Below are 24,073 nucleotides of genomic sequence, written 5' to 3' on the forward strand. Positions count from 1 at the left end.
AGCAGGTGGACGGCTCCCGTGGGCCCAGCCAGTCCGCAGATTCAGAGAGAAACAATGTGTCACTTTAAGCCACTAAGTTTTAGGGTGATTTGTTATGCAGCAATAAACAGTAACTGACACTAACTGATCAGTAAGCTTCTGATATTGCAAATAGTTAGAACCTAATAATTTTTGAAAAGTCAAAAGCATTTTTGTAAAAACTCTAACGTGAAAGAGCAGAAGACACTCTCGTCACCTGCTCTACGAGTGACTTAGCCTGATGATTCTAATTGTATGAAATTCACCAAACAGTGCCTGAAATGGGAGTCACGGAGCAAGGCTTCTCCAACTAGAGTGTGGACACCGATCCCCTGCGGATCGTGTTAAATCGTGGATTCTGATTTAAAGAGCCTGGGGCAGGGCTCCAGATGGCACAGGTCTAAGCAGCTCCTGGGTGACCCCCTGGCTGCTGCTCCACGGACTTTGGTCCCTTAGGAAAGTCTGGGAGAGCAAAGGGCCGGCTGGGTTCGGAAGGACGCCTCCTGCCCGAGAAGTCAGGTTGGCTTCGGCGCGGTCGGCAGCTCACCTTCAGGCAGTAGTAGCCCACCACACAGACCAGAGAGATGATGGTGTGGGCGATGGCCAGGGCCCGCAACGCCGGGGCCATGTACCCGGTGCTCTCCTGCAGGACGAAGAACACCATCGCCTCTTCCTCTTCCTCCTCATTAAAGGAGTGCCACAGGTTCGCCACGTCCTCCGTCTCCTCTTCTAGGGGTTCTTCCGTGACCTGGCCCAGGACACACACACTCTTAGCAACACCAGAAAGAGCCTCTGCCATGAGGTGAGCGACACTTTAAAGAGGCAGAATGTATCTTCTGAGGAAAAGCAAAAATATTTTTAAAGTTAGGGAAGTTTTATTATATGTGCTATACTCCTTGTGGGAGGGTGTTCGGGAAGCACGTATAGGGCCTGGGAGGAGATTAGGCACCCACAGGTGGGCACACTCAGCATTTTCCACTCTTTCTTAGATGCCCCCGACACTCAGTCATTGCTTCGCCTGCCGTCCTTACACAGATGCCCCCGAAGCTACACCTCCGAGGCTGCGGCCTGCAGCTCCGGCTGCCTGTGGCCACCCCCACCTCGATATGTGTAAAACCAAGTCTTGCCACACCACTCTGTAAACTCCCATTTTTCTTCTACAGGCAAGAGAAAGCCATTAGTTCACGGCATGGAAGTTGGAGGTGAATAAAGCATGTTTTATAAAAATTAGATGGGTGGTTTTAAACAGGAAGGGAGAGAGGCAAGGTGAAATAGCCAATTGAAGACTATGTCAAAAATCTAGGACCTATCATTCATTCATTCATTCCATAAACATTTATTATGTGCCTACTGTGTATAAGACCCACTTATCAGTGTTCAAAACCTTCATTTCTCTTTTCCCATAGCCAGCAACTCCTGTTAAGTCTTCCTTGTATTATGGGTTCTAACATATGGGCCAATTATAATGGCTCTTGGGTACCTTATTCCTCAAGGGAAGGACTGTATTACTCGTTTTGAAATGCCTCGTAGTTCCTAATAGAGGGTCAAGGATGTAGTAGATGCTCAAGGAATATTTAAAGAACTTTAATGAATAGAATAACCCTGAACCACTGAAAGTGTTCTAACTGCCTTCCCTTGCAAGCGGTCTCGCCATTCTTCCCGTTGCTAGAAATAGTATCCTTTTCAGGAGCCAGTGTCTTAGAAATCACTAGATATTAGAATATTAGCTCTAATTTCTATTATTTTTAAAACAAATAAAGTGTATTTAGCAAATAACCTTTGAATGAAGTATCACCTTGTAAAAGAGCAGGATGAAGTTGATAGCGAAGGCTACAAACAGAGCAAGGAACCTCAGGTTGTAGAAATTCCTGGCCAGGTAATGCTGAAAAGAAAAGGACAGGCAGAAGTCGCAGAAGGAAGAGAACTCCCTTCTCTCACACAGATCTCTTCTGGTGAGAAGTCTGTGCAGCACTAGCCCTACTCTCTAGTAGCCAGTCTTCGAGGACAGTCCTGGCCTTCTCAGGACTTATGTGGGGGAGAAACCAGAAATGATGATTTTAAAAAATGTCTTAGAATGATATTCAAAGGAACTCTGCCCCAGCTTATCCCTCAGGGAACCAAACACACTACCTGCAGACTCATGGGGCTGTGGAGTGCGTGAGTGCGTGCGTGCGTGCATGCCTTGAGCACTTGGTGCAGAAAGCAGTCTATTTGGACATTATGTGTGATCTAAGCTCACAAAAAGCCTCCTCTGCAGCTCGGACCCTGCATGCAGCCAGACTGTGGCCCCAAGCCCTTGTTCCTTTGTAAGTCCCCGAGGGGAGGGCCTCTGCCTCTCCCCTCTCAGGGGGCGTCGTTCCTGTTCTCACTGTCGTCTCCTTGGAGGAACCAGCACTGGAGGACCAGCTTGGCAGCTGCGTGGGGAAAGCTCTCAGTCCCTCTGCAGAGGGGACTGTCCCCAGTGGTGCTGAGGAAGGTGTCATCCTGGCCATCAGCAACTACACCTCAGTGGGCAATGTGTCTGAGAAAGAATGTCTCAAGCTGTACTGAGGGCCGATTGCATGTGAAATAACAGCTTTTGAGGACAAGTGTGAGAACCTAACCTAACACAGGAGTATTCTTTCTGCATCCCAGATCATCCAACGACCTCTGAACTTTGGACCCCCCATACACACGTAGGGCCAGCTAGGAGGAGGGATTCCCTCTCTCCAAGAGCACAGGTCAGACGGGGTGCCCACTGCGGGGTGGGGCGGGGCAGCTGGAGCGCTTGGCTTTTCTAGGCTATCCTCTTTTTCTTTTCCTCTGACACAGGAACAGGCAGATAAATGAGAAGAGGAAAAGAAGAGGAATGAGGAAGTGAGGGAGCATAACTAACCAAACGGTGAAACGAAAGTCGTGGTCATTTCTCTGCCTGGGCACCTCCTGCACCAGGAGTGAGGCCAGGGAAGGGGCACTCACCAGCAGCTTGGTCTGATAGACTTCCAGCCCTTTGAAGAAATTAGCCGTGAAGGCTTCAGGCTTCTCGACTTTCTGGCCATGCCGCCGCTTCTTCTTCTTTGTGGCTTCTGCCCACAGGGCCTTGGCTTGCTCTTCTCTGGCTTGATCCTCCTTTTCTCCATCTTCCATGCTGCAGGGACAAGAAACCCCATCAGCACAGAGGACAGAGGGAGGCCCAGCCTGGACAGGGAGACTGAATTAAAGAGAAATCTCCTAATTATTCCTCATGGGTGGGAACCTCAGGTTGTTATTGCACCACAGTGCCTGGACATCAGCTTTGCCCTTAATGAGTGGTGTCCCCTTTAAGGAGCTGTGGTCATAGGTATACAATAGCTGTAAATATAAATTTGTAGTCTCCTGAAATTTGGCCCAAGAACTCTTTCCCTTCAGAAAAGTCCTTTATTTTTTAAGACTTCATTTGACTTAGCAATAGCACCCATTCTCCAAGTCTGAGGTAGGCATTAAATGAGATATTGTGTAAAAGGCCTTAGCAAAGGGCCTGGCATGTAAGAGGTTTAGACTCTGTGAGACATCATCAACATTACGTGAAGTTATGAGATGTGGGTATTCGCTGATTTGTTTGGCCATGTGGATCAGGAGCAGTTAGGTTCCCCACACAACACACACACAGGAGCAGCTATTAAGAGGAATTCCCATCAGAGAAATTCTCTTTTTAAAGATTTTATTTAGTTTTAGAGAGTGGGGAATGGAGGGAGAAAGCGAGGAAGCGAAACAGCAATGTGTGGTTGCCTCTCACGTGTCCCTTGCCCCTGGGGACTTGGCCCACAACCCAGGCGTGTGCCCTGACAGGGAATCCAGCTGGTGATAATCCACTGAGCCACACCAGCCAGGGCCCATCAGAGAAATTCTGATCTACTAGTGAGATTATAAAGTTAACAAGATTGATAAAATGTGTTTATTGTACATCTGGGGTTAAAGGAAATGGATCCAGAGTTTACAAAAAATTGACTTCTTGTGTTACTCGAAATCAAGTTTTCTATATACCATAGCAATGGAATAGTGGGTGCTATCAAGGACTGTCTACGACAGGATTTTGAGTACTCAAAGCTACCAAAAACTTACTCTGCTTTCTCAGGTTCCACTTTTCCTTCTGGCTCATGGGCTGCTCTCATCTCTGCCGCCTAGATAAAAATAACAATCAGTGAAGACTTTCCCCAAATCGGTGAGTTCATGGCGATGAGCCACATTGCTGGCCATTTCCTCTGCTTGATTAGAAGTCCAAACGGCTTTCTTTTTTCACGCCTCTGCTTTTCTCTGGATCATGGGATGTAAGTGCCCTGCTGCTACATTTCAAGGGACTCTGGAGAGATGTCCAGACAAAGATTTCAAACCCCCAAACTCCACTGCCCTGTTTACTATTCTCCTCAGAGAGACCTGTGCCAGGACACTGTAAGAGCCCAGTGGCAGTGGTCCTACTGCCCCATGGCCTCAAGGAGAGATGGGACATGGATAATACCAGGTCCAATCCAGAACCTGCTTTCCTCAGACAGGATACCTGCCTGGCCTTCGGTCCTTTTCCCGCCACCCCAGTCCCTTAGACAGAGATGGCCACTGCACTGAGAAGAAAAGTCAGGCTCCTCACCAAGGTCTGCAAGGCCAACGTGATCATGGCCTTTCGCTCCATCCTCATCTTGCACCACTTGATTTGTTACTTCCTATGCCCCAGCACACAGGCCTCATTTCCTTGCCTGGAAATTCCAAACCCTTCCCAGCACTGGGACCTTCACACCACCCATATCCTCTGAGTGAAGTGTGACTGCTTATGTACCTGATAGGCTTCAGCACTTGGTTCAGAGGACACCTTTTCAGGAGCCTCCTTGACCATCCTATTTACAGCAGGGCCCACATGCCCTTGTTCAGTCATTTTAGCATGTGTCACAGATGGTGATTATTTATTTGTTGTCTTCTTCCGTTAGAAGGCAAGCTCTATTAAACAAAAGTGCTGTCCCTCCTGTTAGCTGAGTTCTCTTATCCTTGGAGCACAGTCTGGCTTGTAGCCGGCCTTGAACGAGTCCCTATTATGTATGAAACCCAGTTCATGCCCTGGGGCTGCATCAGGGAGCAAAACAGAGTAAATAAGTTAATGTTGTAAGAATGCCTATGATTCTGATGCCTTCCTCCCTGACTCTCCAAGCCAGGTGAGAGTTTTCTCCTGTGCATTTCCTTAGCACCTGGCATTCTTCCCTCCTAACATTCTTCACACTTACAGTGACTTGTCCAATAGCTCTCTTAATTATAGGGACAATGCATTTCTCACCCACCACTGTGTTCTCAGAGCCAAAAACAGTGACAACCACATGGTAACTAGTTAACCGATATTAATGTAATGAATGGATGAAAGCTGCCTTTGCACTCTGATCTCTTCACACTTCTTTGCATACACCCTTCAGTGCTGGTATGATGCTGTGAGTTAGATGCTGCAACAGAAGGAAATGCCACAAGCAAGGGCCCACATGTGTGGCCAAGGGGCTCTGAATTACTGTTACCTTATTCTACTAATCCAGTCCACTGACTCAAAGCCCAAATTTCATAAGAATGACAGTGTTCCAATCATGACAAAACTCACTGGGATGCTGTGCTCAATTACATCGTATCACTGCAGACTTACTGTCTCACAAGAAAAGTCTCCTGTGCTGTACCGGCTTTTCTATGCTTTCCGTTCACGGAATGAGCCTGCCTACCTTGAGAACTAGCCTTCTAATGCAAGTGTGGAAGCGAGGAGAGTGTCCCAGATCATCATGTTTGAACTCTGTGATGTAAACTGAGGACGACTCACCAACTAGGCACCGAGACAGCCATTTAAGTCTCGCTCTGCCAGTCATGACAGAGCTGGGATGACAAGGTCGGGGTAATCATAGGAGAGCTGGTTTCTAACACAGTGTCCACTCTTAGGAACTTGGTGTCGGGACTGGTGCAAAATACAGTGGCAAGTCTTCTAGGCATAAAGAGAGGTGATGGAAACAAAGTATGCTTACCTGCGCTTTCCTCTTCTTCCGTACAGTGCTCTCTAGCGTAGGGGGTTCGTCTTTGCCGACAATCTCAGAGAGGTCACCCAAACCCACTTCGGGCCCATGCTTTAAGCCACCTTCTTTCTTTGAGTAGAATCCAAAAAGATCTGACATAATATCCGCATCTCCCTTCTCCCCCTTTATGAAGTGTACCAGTTCAGCGGAGATACCCGGCTCAGTCACTTCCGCCCTCTCGGCCTCCATGGCGTCATCATGGATGCCAAATTGGGTTGGGTCAGGCATGTCCCCCAGGATCTTGGTCACCCTGATGTTCTTTGCCCCTTCTACAAGGCCCCCTCCAAACACTGTGTTCCAGAGGACCTGAACGATTCCTCCCAATATGGAGAAGAACAACCGGAACAGGCCCACGAACAACATCCAGAAGAAAGAGAAAAACACCTTTACCAGCTCCTTCACAGGCATCTTTTTCACCTTCCTGTATTGCTTCCTGAGGTTCTTCAGGGTTGCCCTCTTCAGAAAGTTGGCAACACTGCTCTTCACGGAGGCACAGGCCATGGCAAAAGCAGAGGCAGGCTCAGGGGACTTCTCATCCTCCCCCTCCCCCTCGATTTCTAACGTGTAAGAAGAGTCTTCGTCTTCCTCCTCCTCTTCTGGCCTGTCGGCTGAGTCAGATTCAGAGATCTGAGATGCTAACTGCATTTCAAAGATGGTGTCCTCACAGAAGTTCACAAACAGCTCCATCTTTTCCTGTTCTCCACCTTCATTGACAACGTCAAAGATGAACTGTCGCTTAGATTCCTTCACTTGGGGCTTTTCCCACTGAGTTCGACTACATTCGCTGATCTCGAAATAAACACGCTCAATTTTCTTGGCCCCACCCATAATCTCAATGCGTCCTAGGTATGGTTCGAAGTAATTCAGCACACTTTCCGCTGGGTCCAACAGGCACTTAAGGCGAGAGTCGTTTGGCATGTGCTCCGACAGATTTGTCAACAGCACTGCCACGTTGAAGCCTATGTCCTTGGCCGGCTCATGGAACCGGTCTACAAAGTCGATGTAATTAAACATGTCATTCTCATCAGCTTCTGCACATGAAAGGAGAAAGTCAATCTCTGATGGCGTGTACTGTTTTTGCCCTTCCATGGCCTTCTGGAACTCCTTTTTGGAGATAATCCCTTTGCCATCTGGGTCATATTCTTTGAAGGCATCTGAGCTGGTTAAGTCTTTCAGTTTCAAGAACATGTCAAAGAATTTCAAGATCATTTCTACATTGGTAGATGACTCTACCAGTGTGTCAACCATCTGCTTGCCAATAGTTCCATTTACCACATTCCCTGTGAGGCAGGTTCAAAAAGACATACACATATATCAATAAATCCAAGTTGTCGTGTAACTGGTCAGGTAGCTATTTTTAGAAGACTTATGTGCCAACTCAGTCAGCTCTTTTCTGACTGTGATGATTTGGAAGTGGGCAGGAGGGAGCAGCAAGCCGTAAAGACTACACCACTAGGAGCCAAGGGGGATGGAAACAGAGGGAAGGAGGAGAGGGCCACACCAGTGCCTTTTTATGTGGCCTGGGGCCCAGGAATCCGTTTTGTTACCAGATTACTGGGGACACAGAGGAATAAGTGGTGCCCTTCCTATCCCCTTAGACCTAGGAGGGTGACCAACTAGATGGCTGGCATACACACTGGCAGCCAGATGTACTGAGAAGCAATGGGGAGGGGAGAGGATAGGGAAGAGCAAAGCTTAGAGGTTTTCCCCAGTTCATTCTGGCTTTCCTATTGACATAAAATGAGTTGGTTTCAGGCTTTGTCCTTCAGACCACGTGCCCTTCACTCATTTTTTTGGTTGTTGTTGCTGTTGCTGAAAATTTGTCTTTCTAACCAATGTCATATGGCATGAATGACATGCCAGAAGGATAACCTGCGTGATTAGTATGGTTAGCACTCAGACCAATTACAGTTGTGTGAATGCCTAGTTATACCAAACAGCCCAACCTTCCAGGAGGGACAGAAGCATCACCACCATGTCCTGAAGGAGATCCAAGAGTTCCTTCAGCAGCTCGATCTGACTGGAATCCTAGAACAGAAACAGGAGATACCCCTGAGCTATCTGATCCCTCGGCAAAGTGCGGGGCAGTGAGCAAGAAGAGCCTGCTCTGGAAGTGGTAGGTGAGGGCTGCACCATACTTGGGAATAGGCTGCCTTATTGTGAATGCGACGTCCTACCATCCACTGTCTGTAGCATCAGGAAGCTCTCGGTAGCAGGACTCGGCCAATAGTGTTCTTTTATCAGCACAATGTGGCAGATATACCACTTGTTGTCCAAAACTAGTGAACAACCCAGTCCACGAAGAGCTGTGAGGTATATCTAGTAGTTTATGTTGTCGTTTTTGATACTGGGGAAATACAAATGAGGTTTTGGGGAATGTTTTGCAATCCAATTCAGGTATTGAGATTAAATCACCACATATGGGCTCTCCTTTTTTTTTTTTTTATAAATGGATTAATTTAGGTTCTGGATCAATGTAGGTTCTCCTGATTCTAGTTGGTACTGATCTGGGTGCCACTGGTCCCTTAAAGTGTTATATAAGCGAGACTACCTCCAGATGGTTTTGACACTAGTCTGTTTGGTTTCAGTTCCCGCACTGCAGACAGGGCCCTGTCAGCTGGTACGTGCTCTGCACCCTGCGGAGCTGAAGGAGACACTGCTCAGAAGATCGGTGGTGGGCGATCTGGGGGTGGGGTGAAAAATGCATCTGGGCCCCACTTCCTTTACAGACTCTCTCTGTAAAGACAGTTTGTCTAACTCTGTAAATTTCAGAGGGGTTTCCCTCACCTTTGCTGTGTGTCATAGCTCTGTACAAAACAGACGTGTGGAATATTAGAGCTGAAATAGATCTAGTCTAACTCCCAATATTTTATGGGTGATGAAGCAAAAAAACCAGAAAAGGGAAATGACTTTCTGAAAGTCACCAGTGAGGAGGTGGCAGGCCCAGGCTCCTGTCCCCAGAGCCCCCACCGTGCTGCCCCAGTTGGGCTGACGCAGGGCACAGTTGGCTGACGTATCACTGCCGAATTAGCAGCCCTCCCAAGAACTCCCTCCTTTCATAAGGCCAGAGTCAAAAGGGGAAAAATGAAAGGGTTAAACAGCACATTCCAGAGGAGAGGAGGCAGATGTGACGGCCTTGAACATTTTAGGTACACACGTTATTTAAATCGATGCTGCAAATGTTATTCTAATCAGCCTGAAACATCCTGAAGTTCTCTCTCCTGTGTTGCCATGGAGAGAGATGATCAACTACTACAGAACACTCCGTTTATTTGTTTGTAACAAATGCTCTGAGCGGGTCTGGTTCATCTCGCCAGAGAGATGGGGAATGAGAAGGAATGACAGAGATGGGGAGGGAGAAGCAAGGGTGAGAGAGAAGGGACATGTGGATTAGAGAGACATGCAGACATCTGACAGGTCAGGCAGGGCCGGTAGACTGTTGTAAAGTGATAAAGCCGTGATGGGGAAGCAAAGGGATTAGCACCATAAAGGGCAGATGTGGAGGCAGTGATGAAAAGGGGAGGTGGGGGGACACCGGGAAGGGAGCTGCGTCCATGCAAAAGCCTGTCGGGGGCTGCTCATGCCTGCTTCCCACTTAGACCCTTGGTTTTAAAAGTGAGACCCAGTGTGCATGGCGTTTTCACCCATTTACCAAGCAGCCACATCCACAATGGGAGTACTGAGGGGTGGGGACTGACTTAGCATTTCACACCAGCAGCTCACTCGGGAAGGGCCACAGTACCTGCGAGAGTTTCATCTGCATGTTAGCAAATACGTGGAGGAAGCCGACCACCGCGTCCCACAGCCTGCTGTGAGCCAGGCTCTGCTGGTTCCCAATGCAAGGGCCCTGTGGACAGGAGGACATCCCATTTCACTTAGATGTCACAGGTGCTCCTGTCACCATCTGGCAAAGCTACATGGAGAATGCTATGACCACACAGCTGTCTACTCAAGTTAAAAAAAAATCCCTGGTGTTCAATTACTTTTAGGATTTTTTGTCGTTAACCTGAACTTCAGATATAATTCCATCTCTGACTATCTTTTCTGAAAGCCAAACACAGAGGGATGACAGTGACCAGTTTGCATTTTCCATGTTAATAACCTTTCCTATTTTTGTAGACCATTACTGAAGCAATATTTCCAATCCTGAACTTTCATATAGTTTATTTTTCTCTACCCTTTAATCACTCTCAAATCACTCTTCAGTAAGGAATTTCCAAAGAAAACACTGATACTATCTCATGTTCTAGAAAAGTCTTGACAGAATTCCCAGGGAAGAGGTGAGCAGGAGAAATACTTCCTGCTTCCCTAAGTCATAAAAGCTTATTTAAAAATCACTGTTCGTGTTCACTTGCTGCCTGATCCCTAGAAACCTCTAGATGCTTTTGGAACAAGGCCTGTCGTGGAAAAAGACTCACAAAGCTTCTCCGTGACTTTTGGGTTAAGTGCTGCATGGGAAATTCTGAAGATTGGGACGGGTTCTGCAGACAGCGAATCAGAGGCTCGTCAGATCTGGTCAAATCATCTTCACAAGGACTGCACATCCTGTAACACTTCAGATGAACTACTTGTTCCTGGGTTTCTCTCTCCCCAGGTTCTTAAAATCCTTGGGTGACAAGGATCAACCTCTCCCTTAAAATTCTCATTTTCAAGCTGACAGTCTTAGTTTTGTGTTTAACTTAGTAAGCAAATGTGATCTGACTGTGCCAGTGGGCTCATCCTATGGCTCATATCACTGACGAATGTGATATGGATATTGACTTTATAGCAAATTACGCCTGAGTACACCCTCTATTCTTTTCACGGTGGCTGGACTGCTGTAGGCAATGAGCAGAGAAGGCTGTGAACAGAAAAAGAATGCTGCAAGACCTAGACATTCCACCTGAACTCCACCTCTAGTTCCACTGCCAATGCACATAGCTGATGTACTTCTGAAGTTACCTCTTCCACTGAGTTCCTTTCTGACAAATTTGTAGGATCCTGTGAATTGTTTTTAATCTCAAGACTCAAAGTGACACCATTTACACCTTTATTCCTTCGTTCTAGTTATCATTTCTCTACTCCGCTGTCCACATTTATTTAACATCTATGATGTACTAGACCTTATGCTAGAAATGAAGAATATTACATTAAATATGAAGTTTTTTGTCTGCAAAGTTTTCAGTCTAGGAGGAAAAGCAAAATCTAATTAGATAAATGCAAGTGTGGCCACGCGATGAACAGGTCATGGCCTCACAAAGTGTAGGTCAGTACCCTTGGCTCCCAGATGAGAAGCACTGTCAGCAATAAGGTTAGATGCAAAGTCATGTGTGCATCCAGATATTCTGCCAGGAAAAGAGAATTTGGGGGTGCTACAGGTGTTCTCTTTGTTTCTAAGCATGCATTCTGCAGCACATACCTGGATGTATTCTGTAAGGGAATTGAAAATCTGCTTGGTGACCACCAGAGCTTTGGAAAAATTGTGCTGTCCAGACTCATCAATTATGTCCTTCCCTGAATAATACCAGTAGAAATCACTGATCGATTCCTAAGAACAAACAAGTAGAGTTTAGCATTTCCCAGGAGTCTGTCAGTGTAGCCACAGTCAACACTCAGGAAGAGCACAAGAGAATCCTACATCTCTGTGACCCCTTCACTATGACAGGAGCCTGGGATGCCATGAAAAAGCCTGAGATAGCTGGCCCCTAGCATCTCTGAAGGAAAGATGGCCCACCACGGGAAAGAACAGCTAGGAGAGAGGTCAGCTGGACCTGGGTGACTGTGATATGAGACACTTCATTCACAGGAAAATGTGCACTATAGATAAAGATAATAATGGTTAGCATCCAAAGAATCATAATGTAACAACAAATAGCTAAGACTGTAAGTGCCAGACATTGTTCTGGGCTTATTACACACATTAAACCTTTTGGTCTTTACTGTTATCCTATGGGACGTGTCTTGCCCATTTTATAGATGAGAAATCGGGAACACAGGGAGGTTAACAGGTCCCTCCAGGCCACAAGCTGTTCAGTGGCAGGAGGGGATGAAGAATCAACGAAGAGAAAAGGGAATCCTTTTTTATGTTTGTGTAAGTTTTAAAAAAATATTATTTGGATTTTTCTTCAGAGAATTAAACCAAGTGACTTCTCAACACCTTATTCCCACACGTTCTGTGACTTTTTTCTAGTGAAGAATCTTTTCTCACTCACAGGTTGTTTGATCGCTCTCAGGCATTTTGGCTAGGTTTCCACTGGCAAAACTGAAATACACCAGCATTTCATAATAAATGATATAGTTTTAAACCACCTCCCCCAGGTCAGTCTTCAAACATTCAAATATACATTTTACGCACAGCAGGTCTTCAAATAGCCTTGTTTTGTTCAATGTTGTTTGGTTATAATATTGATGAGGTGCTGTAGGAACCTAACTCTAACTTACATCAGTTAGCCTCTGGCAATACTGGTTTCATTATATGTCAGTTCACACTTAAAGTCGTAGAACCTATTGATGCTATTGGGGACTTACTGCATTTGACTTCCTATAATTGTGTGGACATAATTACAGTACTATCTTACTGGGGCTTGATTATCGCCTGGGCCTCCCTGACTCTGTGTAACCAACTGCCTTTAGCCTTTGGAAGTGCATCTGAGACATGCCCCCCCCAAGGGCCACTCACCTGAAGGCGCAGGAGGTAGTCCACGGTGCTGATGATGATGTTCACGGTGGTGGTGTTGCCCATCTGAGTTCGTAGGAAGTTCTGAAAGTCTGACAACACCAGGGCTGGGTCAGAGCCCCTTCCGGCCAGGCCTGGGGGTCCAGTCACGCTCTCAGCTAAACTCAGGAAGGCACGCCATGTGAAAAACCATACAGGGCCACCCTGTTTGGGTCTTGGTAGACCCTGCCGAACAGAGTTCTGACCTGAGCCCTCCTACTCGGGGATACTGGACCTAATGAACCTTGAGGGACTTCACCGAAGGGCTTGGTGTTCAGTATGACCACCTCAAGATTCTGGAAGCAGCTTAGCCTGGGTGGTACTAACCAACTTTAGCCCTGAGTTAAAGGTCATTTTATATAGGGTTTCTCATTTAGGAATGAATTAACTGTTGTCCTCAAGTTACCAACTGGTTACATTCAATGTGGCTTCCTGAACTGAATCATGATTTTGCACTTGAATGCTGTTGTCCCTTGACAAATTAATCTGTTCCACTTACCACTGTTATGTCCTTCACAAAGTAACTGTAGGAATCTAAAGAGATCTCGTGTGAACTCATCATTCTGGAGTACTTTTTCACCTTGAAAACAGAGGACACTGGTGAACATCGTTTGCTTCTAAACATAGAACACCTTCCAATGCAAATGACTGCAAAAATGCTAAAGCAGCTGTGCCAGAATGGTTCGGAGGGAAACTTTGGATGAATGCTGTTTAACCCGATTAGCCCAGAACTGAGGCTGCACAACACAATGACCAAAACAAAGCTAAAATATTGAGCTGCAGGGCACATTTGTAAGGCAAACGACCAGGCTAGCGGCAGTAATGGTTCAAAGATCGAAACCCATGCTTTCCAGATGAAAGACTCTCGTTTAACTAAACGTCGAAGTGCTGAGTGCAACTTGACATGCAACCTCTAAGCCTTAAAGGTGTTGGAGCTGGGACAGTTAAATCGGATCCCTCAGGACTCACATGTGGTAGGAACTCAGGCCAGCAACTCAGACTTACCACGCTCTCGAACGATGACTGGTGATAAGAGAAAAACAGAAAGTACAGGTAAGAAGACCACCAACACCGCACTAAACTGTCTTTAGCTAAGACTGGTTCTTTGAACACATCCAGCCTCGATGCTCGCTGGCTTTATCAAAGTTGCTGATGGAAATATTCTGCTGACATGGAGCAAGTCCTTGAGGATTAAGAACAGTGAGCAGAGCCTCTAATCAGATATAGTTAGGATTTTTTTGTCAGGAGGAGAGTGGCCTTCACATTCATCAGTTACTTACGTGTTCCTTCCTCAGTAACCATGCCCAGGCCTTCAGCTTTATTCTGCCTCTCAAATGCATTCAAATCAAGGACACTTGAACAGACAAAAGAAAACAAGGTTCAGGGTTGTGCGCACTGGGGAACGGATTGCTAACGTCAATGTACCCACTGACTAAGAATGTCCTGTCCTTGTAGCATCATAAACGCACTCATGCATCACAGTGTGTTTCGGTCTCGCAGCTTTTGTGCCACGCAGTGTTGTCCAAGGAGGCTCGGAGCTCACGGGCCTGGTCGCGTGGCGGAGAGGGGCAGAAACACTGATGGTGGCTGTCATTGTTGGTCCGGTGTGAGTCCTTTCTTAGGGATGAAGATTTAGAGAGGCTTTCCAAATAAAGAAACAATTTGTCTTTACGTTTTTTAAGGGAAAGTTTATTCACCGCCCATGTTTGCCTACTTTCTCTGAGGATCACAAGGAATTGTGGCTTTGAGTGCTTAGGATGAATACTGATAGAGAAAGCTACAAATTTCTGAATTTCAGAGGGCCACACCCTTTCAGGGTTCTTGTGTCACTCAGGAGCCAAATAGTAGGTGAGATTAAGTCTTCTAGAGGCAATCATGTTCCTAAACCTTCAACAAGTTGGTCTTCATTTTTGTCCCCACTGTCCCCACCCTGCCTGGTCACAGCCATCACCAAATTCTACGTACAGATTCTACTTAGAACCCTTGTAGGACCTCAAAGCTTAACAGTGAGGACACTATGATCATATCATTTCCAACTGGGGCTTGTTCTATTTCTCTAACAAACTCTAGCTCCCAATATGAAAAGTTTCAAAGAACATAAGTCTCACAAGAATGCAGCTCTCAGGGAAGCTTGTGGTGGAATCCATTAAAATTCTACAAAACCTTGCCTTCCTTTCACCACTGGGCAAAGGAAATGACCATCAGCTGGAAAGACATTAGTAGGACAAAAATCCAGTACCTTTTTTCCCCTCTGAGGGAGTCACAAGCATTCTGCAAGTTAGATGAATTTAAAAAAGAAATCAGGGAAAAATCCCTACTAACATCTTGCTGGTTCTGCTTTACTCTGGTTTTGTCATGAAGGGAGGACAACACGGACCAGACACGTGTGGTCACGGCCGCTCTGCAGCCGCTGCTCTGATTCAGGAGACGGCCTAGCCACACACATTTCTGACCCTCGCTCCGTCGCAAAACACCCATTTCAAAAAGCTTTAATTTATGTAGTGCTTAAATGTTTTACAAATAAGTATTATTTTTATAACCAGCATAAAACCACTAAAATACCTTAGAACCTCTGTTACAAACTCAGTTGGCCTGCAAGGGCAGGTCGCCTGTCTTTCTGAGCCATCATTAGTAGTGAGTTCAGCAACACTAAGTACTGCTGACCACCACCGAGAGAACTCTTAGGAGTCTGAGAATTTTATGAGCAAAAGGGAACTGAGCTGCCTTGATTTTTGTCATCTTAGTCCACGTGTGCGACTTTACCCTCAGTGAGTCAGGTCTGGAAATATTACATTTTATTTCTAAAAGACACAATAAAGGAATTGGCTGTCAGCGAGGAGGAGGAATGCAGGTCAGAACTAGGGATTGTATTGCAGCTCAAATATGCTCCCTCCAGCCCCAGGGCACAACACTCACCCAATCAAATAAAGTCAGTAAAATTATAAAGTCCATCAAGATGAAGGTTGTTCATCTCCCAAATTTTTTAATGGAAAACCTAATGCTCCATTTTAAAGAATATTAATTGGAGGCAAATGAGCTAGTTGGCAAAAGGATTCAAATAACTTCAAATCCTTTTAAAGTGAGTTGCAGACTGTTCACAAATATTTGTGAATATCAGACAACAGGCTGATGTTTTTTTCTTAGATTTCTGGCTCATTTCTGAAATAAGCAAGTATGGTAATCTCATTTTGGTTACAAATTATTCACTTGTCAGAGGTTCAGTCGTGAGGGCAGGCTAACACAACTTGGTAATAAAAACAGAAAGTTTGATGCTTTGTTTTCAAGGCTGTGCCAAAATGTTCCCATGTTAGGATGTTCCTCTGTCAAAATATGCACCTACCAAATACCTCTTCAAATGGGCTCAAAGACCAGTTGAGGCAAAAGATTAACAAAACGCGTAATGAAACACATAGCCCTGAGTCATAGTGAGGGGTTCCTCTTCTCCGCATTCTCTTCTGGTTTGACTTTTATGAGCAAATATGTTTAGGAGAAACTCATTTCTGAGGATAACATAACAAAAAAGGGGGCGAGAGGGATGAAAAAGCCAAACAGGTGTGTGTGTGTGTGTGCGCGCATGCGTGCGGGTCTAACGGAGATGACATCCCCTTTCCGACTGCTGTGTGAATGTCACCCTGAAAGCTGGGGGAACAATGCCCATCCGTCCTCTTCCCTCTCGAAAGTAGGTGAGACCTCTCTCAGTAATTCCACGATGAGCCCGTGTATTCGGTGCCACCCCCTTCCCTTGAATAGTGAAGAGTTTTAAAAAATGCTGTGGGTGGTTTTCCCATATTTACCTGCAAGACTGCATAAGACCAGAAAGGCTCTGAAAGAATCCAGCATCCTTTTTCTCCTTTAGGTAATCTAACATTTTCTGTAAGGGAGACACATTTTAAAGAGAAAAACAATGGAAACAATGCTACAAGTTCCAACCCTCCTACCTGTAATGGAGAAATGGCACAGTCCTAGCCAAGCAGGCACACTGAGTCAGATCCAGGTCGGGGGGGTTGGAACGCCAGGTAAGCATCAGAACCACCTGTGGACTTGAACCTGCCATGTGTCTGAGCCCCACCCTCTACTGACAGAGCCTGAATCATTTAGGGTGGACGCATTTTATTTTATAAAGGCCCGCAGGTGTTTCCACTAGGGCAGCACAGCAGGTCTTTCACGTTCATGTTTGAACTCTCTCCTACTGGGAAGGAGCAGCAAGACCACGATTTAGTAACACTCATGGTGGCTGAGGCATAATCTGAACAAGTCTGACGTGCTGAAGCAAGGAGCTCAGCCAGCTCCGAGCCTCACTGAGAGCTCAGTGTCTCTTCCACAGTCGGACTTTGTTCCCTGTGTTCTCGGCCACTGGGAAGGCAGGAACTTTGTCTGGCCTAGCAAAAATTTTGTTTTTAAAAAAGGCCCTTCAGGAAAAATCAGCTGGTGGAGGTTGGTGATGGAAGAGAACAGGCAGTGAGGGTGTCTTAGAAGATGGTAGTTCTTCATGAAATTTGTTTGGGATGAATAAAAGGCTTGGGAAGATTATAGTCAATAATGGTAGTTATGAGTTTGGAGATTCTCAAAAGCCCTGGGATATAAGCCTCACAAATGCCAAAAGTATTTGAAATGTCACTTTCTGCTGCACACAGAGGCTTCCAGGCAGAGCCCGAGTGCCCAGGAGACAGCGGAGCAGCCCTGTCTTCTGCAGCCACTTCCGATTCCGATTGCTGAATGAATCCCAGGTGCCAGGCACTCTGTCCCATGCTTCTGGGTTCCCAGCTACTGTGTGGTGGCAGGGTTTGTGTTTTTGTCTCCTGTTCACACTGCACACTGCTCCATCCTCCACCCCTAGAACAGAGCCTGGCTGGTTTTGGGGCTTTGCCAGCAATCACTATACAGGTGTTGAATGAATGAGTGAACAAATGAATGAACAGCAGGTGTCCACTTAACTGGTCAGGCTCCTTGCTCACAATAAGGCAGCTAATCAAATGAGAAGTTGACCTAAAAAATTTAAGGCTTACAAAACCTCCTCAAGAGCATAACTATGCAAAAAAAATAATCTTATAATGAAAAAACAAAATGTTTTTCTTTTTTAAACCTGCATAAACCCTCTGGATTAGGTATACATCTGTCCGTCAACAGCCAGCCAGGTTTTATTTATTTTCCCAGCTACTCCGACATAACTGGCCTCCAAGGACAAACAGCAGCAAAGGTGGCTCTGGATGGTCCCCTCTGCAGCAGAGTCAGCACCTCTTCCCTGAAGTGTGACAGTTGTCAAATGGGAAGACCCCAGGAAGTCTGCACTACCTCTGGGGAGTCCCCATTACCTGCTGCACACCTGCGTTGCCTCCGTTCAGAATGGCGATCCCCAGCTTCAGAGTCTCAACCACCATGGGGCTCATCTCACCTGTCATGGTGAAAGTCAACTGAATCACCAAGGAAAGAGGGCAAATCACGCCTGCTGGGCTTTACCGGGACTCTTTAATCACGACTCCACTGCACCGTGGGAGCCCTCTGTGGGGTTTCAGGGGCCCGTCCAGAAACCTCGGAAACCACCTTTGCTGGCGCTGATCATCTGAAGGACCATCTCTGCAGCCCCGCGCTCGTGCAGCCGAGCTTGCTGGTACAGGGTTTTCTGCTTTTCCATCTCTTTTTCCTGAAAAAAGTACACAGGGAATTCATTGTGTCGAGGTAAGGTGAGAGAGATAATCTTTACTTGCCTAAGGAAGGAGACCCTCAGAGAAAATTTCAGTTTATTTTCAGACGCTACTCAGCTTTTGAAACTGTCCACCCACAATTCACCCATCTTTTCATGATTAATTTTCCACTTTTCATATCAGAGGCCACGCAGTCCATTCCTCTCTGATACCAGAATTATAGGACATGACCCCAGATTCAAATGTGTTTTCAACGTTGTCATACAAGGAGAGGTTATTTCTGCAGAGTGGTCAGCTGAAAAAACCTGTGTGACTGACACGCCCTCTTCTCTGGAATGTGCAGACCGCAGATGACAGAGACTCTGCCTGACATCAGGCGCTGGACCGTCAAGGCTCTCCAGAACTGTACTCACATTCATGTATTTTAACTGTTGTTACTTTGTCTATAAAAGGGTATGAGTCAACTCCCAAGATAATATGGTTTTATCTTGGGAGATGTAGGGGTCTGCACTGCCTCAAAATAGAAACTGCTATGATTACGTTTTCAGGTCAGTAGGGCAAAAACCATCCCAGTGTCTCCACTGCTCTGAATGTCCATTTTTTTGATGTGTGAATCTGTCCTTCTGTGGCCCCTGTTACTACCATACTTGGTACAAGTATAAAGTTTCCCAGAAGAACAAACCTAAAGGGATGGTTTGCTAACTGACTGGCTGCCTGCTACCTTTCATCAGGCAGACAGACAGACAGACAACAGAACCACAGCTAAGGTGTGTGCCATGCCCAGGCAGACTTGTGTGTTTGCTACCGGATACCCACGGTGGGTGAGCCACATGGCTAATGCCAGCTCCCGCCTCTGAGGTCCCCACTGATTGGCTTTGGAGAGCAGCCCTGTCTTCAATCTTAATGAAAACTTACTTCAAATGTTTTTTCCTTGTCTTCATCTTCTTCTTCATTCTCCCCATCTCGACAACTCTGGATTCCATGGAACAGGGAAAGGAGACAATCAAAGGTGAAACCAATAAACAAGACTCTGTTCCACTGTGCAGCGGGGACAGGATGCAATTCACAGGCACCGCAGGACCTCAGCTCTTTGTAAAACCAGGAACATTCTGACCACCACAGGGCAACGTTCCACCTGAAACACCATCTTTGCAGTTGCCAAGAGGTTCCGAAATGAGAAATGCGAACGCCGAGATCACGCGATGAGGACCTATCTGGTTTAAGCCTGAACTGTTCTACCTGGGAAAGTTCTAGTGTAAACTGAGAGACAGGAGTGCACGGAGGTCAGAGACAGGTAGGTTGTCAATCCCAAAGTGCCCCTTCCCTCCATGACCCTGTGGTACCGCTGGTAACGGAGCAGGTGCTGCGTACCCCAACCCATCCCGCTTTCTGCCTGACACAGAGGTTTCCCACTGGAGAAGGAGCGGTTCCCTTAACCACTCAGCAATCCGGAGGCCACCGCCCCTCTGCGTGACATAGAAACAATGTCTCTGGTCACACTGCCTCTTTGTGAACACTAGGATCTCCCTCTAGTTTCTGAGTCTATTTCCAAATGTAACTCCCTTCACCTACAGGTGTGTTCAAAAAGTTGGATGTGTTCTGAACACTGGGCGGAGGGGCCAGGGCAGGCTGCCTGTCTGAGCCCTGTAGAGCTGGCTTAGAATTGCCTGTGAGTCTAGCCAACATTGCTCACTGTTTCTGCAAAGCTTCAGGTTTTTCTCAGGAGGAGGGTAGAGAGGCTTGCTCATGCCCCTGCACGGCACATGAATTGTGTGATGCCTGGAGCTCACGTCGTGACCAAGTCCTGGGCCTGCTGCTCACCCCGCCAGTGTCTGGGGCCTGAAGAGGTCAGGGGAAGACAGACAACCGAGACAAAAGGCAGTAAACCTGGGCATACCTTGGCCATCATGCTGGAATAGGAGGTGTACAAAGGGTCATCTTCCAGTTTGCTGGAAAGAATAAAGGAATTATTAGCAGGTGGCCTTCAAGGCCCAACAGAAAAGACCGAAAGACACATAAATCTTCAATGATAGGTACTAGTGAATTTACCTAGAAAACCCCTACCCGACACCCTGATTCTTAGAAACCACCCTGAAAGTCTGAATTAGCACTGGCTTGACGGGTAGTTCAGGGATGAAGGTTACAGTTTCTGGCTGCTTAATCTACAGACCCAGTGTCCAGTGTTTTGATGGGAGGGCTGTGGCTTATGGAGTTTCCCTAGCTGTTTCTTGATGGCCAACATTAGGGCTGCTCCAACCTGGCATCCCCTCTGCAGGCCCTGCCTCAGGGACACGGTTACACCCGGGGCCCGGAGAAGCGGGTGCTCTGACGCGGCTGACCTCCTCTCGGTGAGAGCGTTGCGGCTAAAATGGAGGATGATCTGATGAAGTGGGTCTGGATGCCTTTCCGTCTCCTCCTCCTCCTGCTCCTCCGCCTTAGGAGACTGCTACACAAACCAATGCAGACAGGTTTTAGGCACGGATGTCAGCACGTGCCACACAACTGCATGCGAACAGAGAGAAGGTGAAGCGCAAGGCGCAGAGTGCATCGGACTGAAAGCACAAAGAGTAATCACTTATTTCTTTATCACTTATATATTTCTTTCAGAACAGAAGCCCTAAGGATGCAAGGTTTGGCATGTAAATGTATCTATTTTTTCAGCCAATCAAAGAAACATTCCAATTTTGGGGTAAAACAAAATGAAAGGAAAAGCCAAAGCCCGCCCACAGGGGAGGAGCTCCAGACCCCCATCAGCAGAACTCTCATGCAAGCTCTGGGCACCCGCGTTCAGGAGGGAAGCCCTGGAGAGTCAGCGGAAAGGCTGGGTCTCTCAGCCCACACCTGGCACTTCTCTTGGAGAACTGGGCTGGAGACAGGGATGGGGCAAGAGTCACAAAGCACTGGGGCCTTTGGGGAGCTAATACTGTTCTAGACTGAACCCAGATAAACATTTCTCTTTTCTAACCGCACTCCCGATTCTAAAAATCTTATTGTTCCTGAGAGAGGACATCCTGAAGTTGCGGGCCTTACTGTTTCTCCTCTTACTGAGTCTTTTCTCCATGTCCTTTTACGGAAAGGGAGACAGCGGCTGGTGCCAGAGGTAAAAGTGAGCTTTGTAGCACGGCTGGCAGGGTGGACCACACCCAGTGAAGTGGTGAGAAGTGCACAGGTTGTGTGAGTGGTTCTGAAGAAGTGGATGGCCAAAACAACGCTCATTATCAACTTCATAGTGATCAAGAGACTGGGAAAACCAAGGAAAACCATTGTCTTTCTCACTGACCAGCACTCACTAAAAACAATGAAGGCCATAAGGAAAAAAGTAGGGGAGAAAGGAGAAAAAGAGATGAGCAGAGGAAGAGAAACAGAGGAAAACAGGGAAGGATAAAAAGAGAAAGAAATGTGAGAAATGGTGACTATGGGAAACACAGGGCAAGACTAACAGACAAGAGAAAAATGAGAAAGAAATAAAGAAAAGCCAACAAACCAACAAACAAACATTAACCATGGGTTGGCCAGAGGATAAAAGGGTTGGTTTTCTTCCCGAACTGGGATGAAGCTCTATGGTCTGATACCACCAGCTTCCTCCCCTTGCATGTAATTGTAAGACGTTTTCAGCCTGAAGTCCATTAGAGAGAAATGGGGCATGACAAGTTTTCTGAGGGTCAGATACAGAAATGTGAGATGCAGGAAGGGAATTTAGATGTGCCTTTCCTAAAGCTGAGCTGTGATCACAACTGCAGGGCCTAGACTAGGGTGGGGTGGCCTCCTGCAAGCATCGGTGCTCCAAACGTAGCAGCATCAAGCTTCCACGGCGCAGCTGTGCATCCCAGGAAATATTAGTTGTTAATAATGACGATGAGGATGATAACAGTTACTAGCACCTCCAAGTGAAATTCATCCTCTGGCTCTTAACAACCGTTAGCAGGGCTTCCCCCGATAATTTATACTGTTAGTTTCTTTCAAATTTACACACTCGGTTTTTGTGAATCTTTTAACTGTCATAATGCACACACATGAATACAAAAATCAAATTCATTCACACTCATATCTGCTCCCAGGTGAGTCTGTACTTACAGCCAAATCCTGTACTAGTCTCTCTTCAAAGGAACACTCCTCTGTTTCTATCCAAAATCTCTGATAGCCATGGAGGAAGAGGTTAATAGAGCGGTGCCTGAGCGGAAGGGGTGAGGAGAGTGAGGTCAAGAGGGATCCAGGGACACCTTATTTTAGTTTGGGGGCGGTTAACAGTTAGTAAGCAGAACAGACTTTTGTACAATTCTTATCTTCTGATTGGTCAGGGTAGCCTCGAGCACACCATAGCGCTTGTTTAAAAAAACCGGAAGCCTCTAACGAAGTGCTTCCTGGATGTCTGGGTCACCTTCTGAATGACTGACAGTGGTTAGAGGAAGACCTGGAGGTACCCACGATCCTACTCTGGTCTCACAAGGTCCTTATCACATTTCCCCTCTAATGAGAAATAATTCATCAGCCCAAGGCACAGTCCAGAGGTATTTGTTCAATATGGCAATTTGACTATTGCTCTTTGCAGATCACATCTCCAGGTAATCCAGTCCAAATCATGCTGGTGGTGAGTGGGTTAGTCTCAGATATACTGAAAACAGCCAAGCTTGGCTTCTTTACAGGCCTCCAAGAATCACAGCTGCAAGGTGCTCCAGCTTGTACTTAGGAAGTCAAGACTCAGGAAGGCTTGGGCGAGCTGTGCTCATTAGCACAACTCCTGCTGCCTCAGGGACTCCAGCTGTGGCCCTGGGGCCTGAAAACACTGACTACGTGGCACAGCCACTGGCTTCCCAGAAGCTGAACTGACTTCTGGGAATCCTAGCCAGTGAGCAGTGGTAATTGGTTACCAAATGTGAAGAGAGTTGTGAGGAAGAAAGAGAGAAAAGAAGACAGTCAAGACCAGAGTCATCAAGACCTGGTCATGGTTTCTGGCAGAACACAGCCCTTGCTATCTTTCTTTAAGATCTGACCAATCAGAGTTGCTTTTTAAAAATTGTACAAATTTATGTCTTTATGGTAATGTTAAATCATGGTCAAGAAAGGAGGTGTGTGCAGAGAATGAGCAGGTCCCTCCACAGGTTACATTACCATTAAAATGGGTATAAGCCTGTCATACTGAGTTTTTTCATTAACCTTTTCCAGCCAAACACGTTGAAAGGTGCTCAGGAAGAAATTGTTATTTTTGTGTCTGGGGAAAAGCATACAGGTTTTCTTTTAAAAACTAACATCAGAGAAACAGTTTCCACATAATAAAATCAATCCCTTTAGCCCTCCAGTTTGGAAGATTCTATGCAGTTTACATGATTGCAACATGGAAAAGAGGTGTGGTCTCCCCCATCAGCTCCTTAGATAGTTTCTGCTGTTGCTATTACAAAATCTCCTTACTGTCCTCCATGCTAGTGGGAAGTCCAGGGCAACCCCCAAAACAACTGGGTTAGGGGATGACCACGTTTCATCAAGGACATAGTGAATTCCTGAACTTACTGTTACCCACACAAGGGTAGAGTTGCTGAAGGATCAGTCAAAATATGAAAGGGTGGTTCTAACATTTTCAGTGGATTTAGGAATAAAAAAAGGCTTGTTTTTAAGAGATGGGATTTCTGCCTAGTTGGTGCTGGAGACATGTACTTAGAACGGAGCACTTCTGGAGGCCAAAT

At 46.4% G+C, this 24,073-nt stretch overlaps 1 protein-coding gene across 1 annotated transcript in view; it reads right to left on the reverse strand.

Moving 5' to 3' along the window:
* Positions 1–24,073, reverse strand: part of RYR3 (ryanodine receptor 3) — a 514,231-nt gene that overhangs the window by 18,371 nt on the left and 471,787 nt on the right. The window contains exons 74-92 of the mRNA XM_053665407.1: positions 22,470–22,566; positions 20,735–20,841; positions 20,293–20,344; positions 19,311–19,367; positions 18,295–18,394; positions 18,066–18,145; positions 16,548–16,624; positions 14,034–14,107; positions 13,759–13,776; positions 13,253–13,333; positions 12,718–12,806; positions 11,458–11,586; positions 9,802–9,906; positions 8,006–8,087; positions 6,012–7,339; positions 4,099–4,157; positions 2,977–3,145; positions 1,814–1,900; positions 566–766 (exon numbers count right to left, since the gene is read on the reverse strand). Of these exons, the coding sequence (XP_053521382.1) occupies positions 566–766; positions 1,814–1,900; positions 2,977–3,145; positions 4,099–4,157; positions 6,012–7,339; positions 8,006–8,087; positions 9,802–9,906; positions 11,458–11,586; positions 12,718–12,806; positions 13,253–13,333; positions 13,759–13,776; positions 14,034–14,107; positions 16,548–16,624; positions 18,066–18,145; positions 18,295–18,394; positions 19,311–19,367; positions 20,293–20,344; positions 20,735–20,841; positions 22,470–22,566 (2,992 nt within the window). The remainder of the gene's footprint in view (positions 1–565; positions 767–1,813; positions 1,901–2,976; positions 3,146–4,098; positions 4,158–6,011; positions 7,340–8,005; positions 8,088–9,801; positions 9,907–11,457; positions 11,587–12,717; positions 12,807–13,252; positions 13,334–13,758; positions 13,777–14,033; positions 14,108–16,547; positions 16,625–18,065; positions 18,146–18,294; positions 18,395–19,310; positions 19,368–20,292; positions 20,345–20,734; positions 20,842–22,469; positions 22,567–24,073) is intronic.

The sequence above is a fragment of the Artibeus jamaicensis genome, unplaced genomic scaffold (genome assembly GCF_021234435.1).
Source record: "Artibeus jamaicensis isolate MK-2021 breed Jamaican fruit bat unplaced genomic scaffold, CSHL_Jam_final contig_1132, whole genome shotgun sequence".
Classification (NCBI taxonomy): domain Eukaryota; kingdom Metazoa; phylum Chordata; class Mammalia; order Chiroptera; family Phyllostomidae; genus Artibeus; species Artibeus jamaicensis.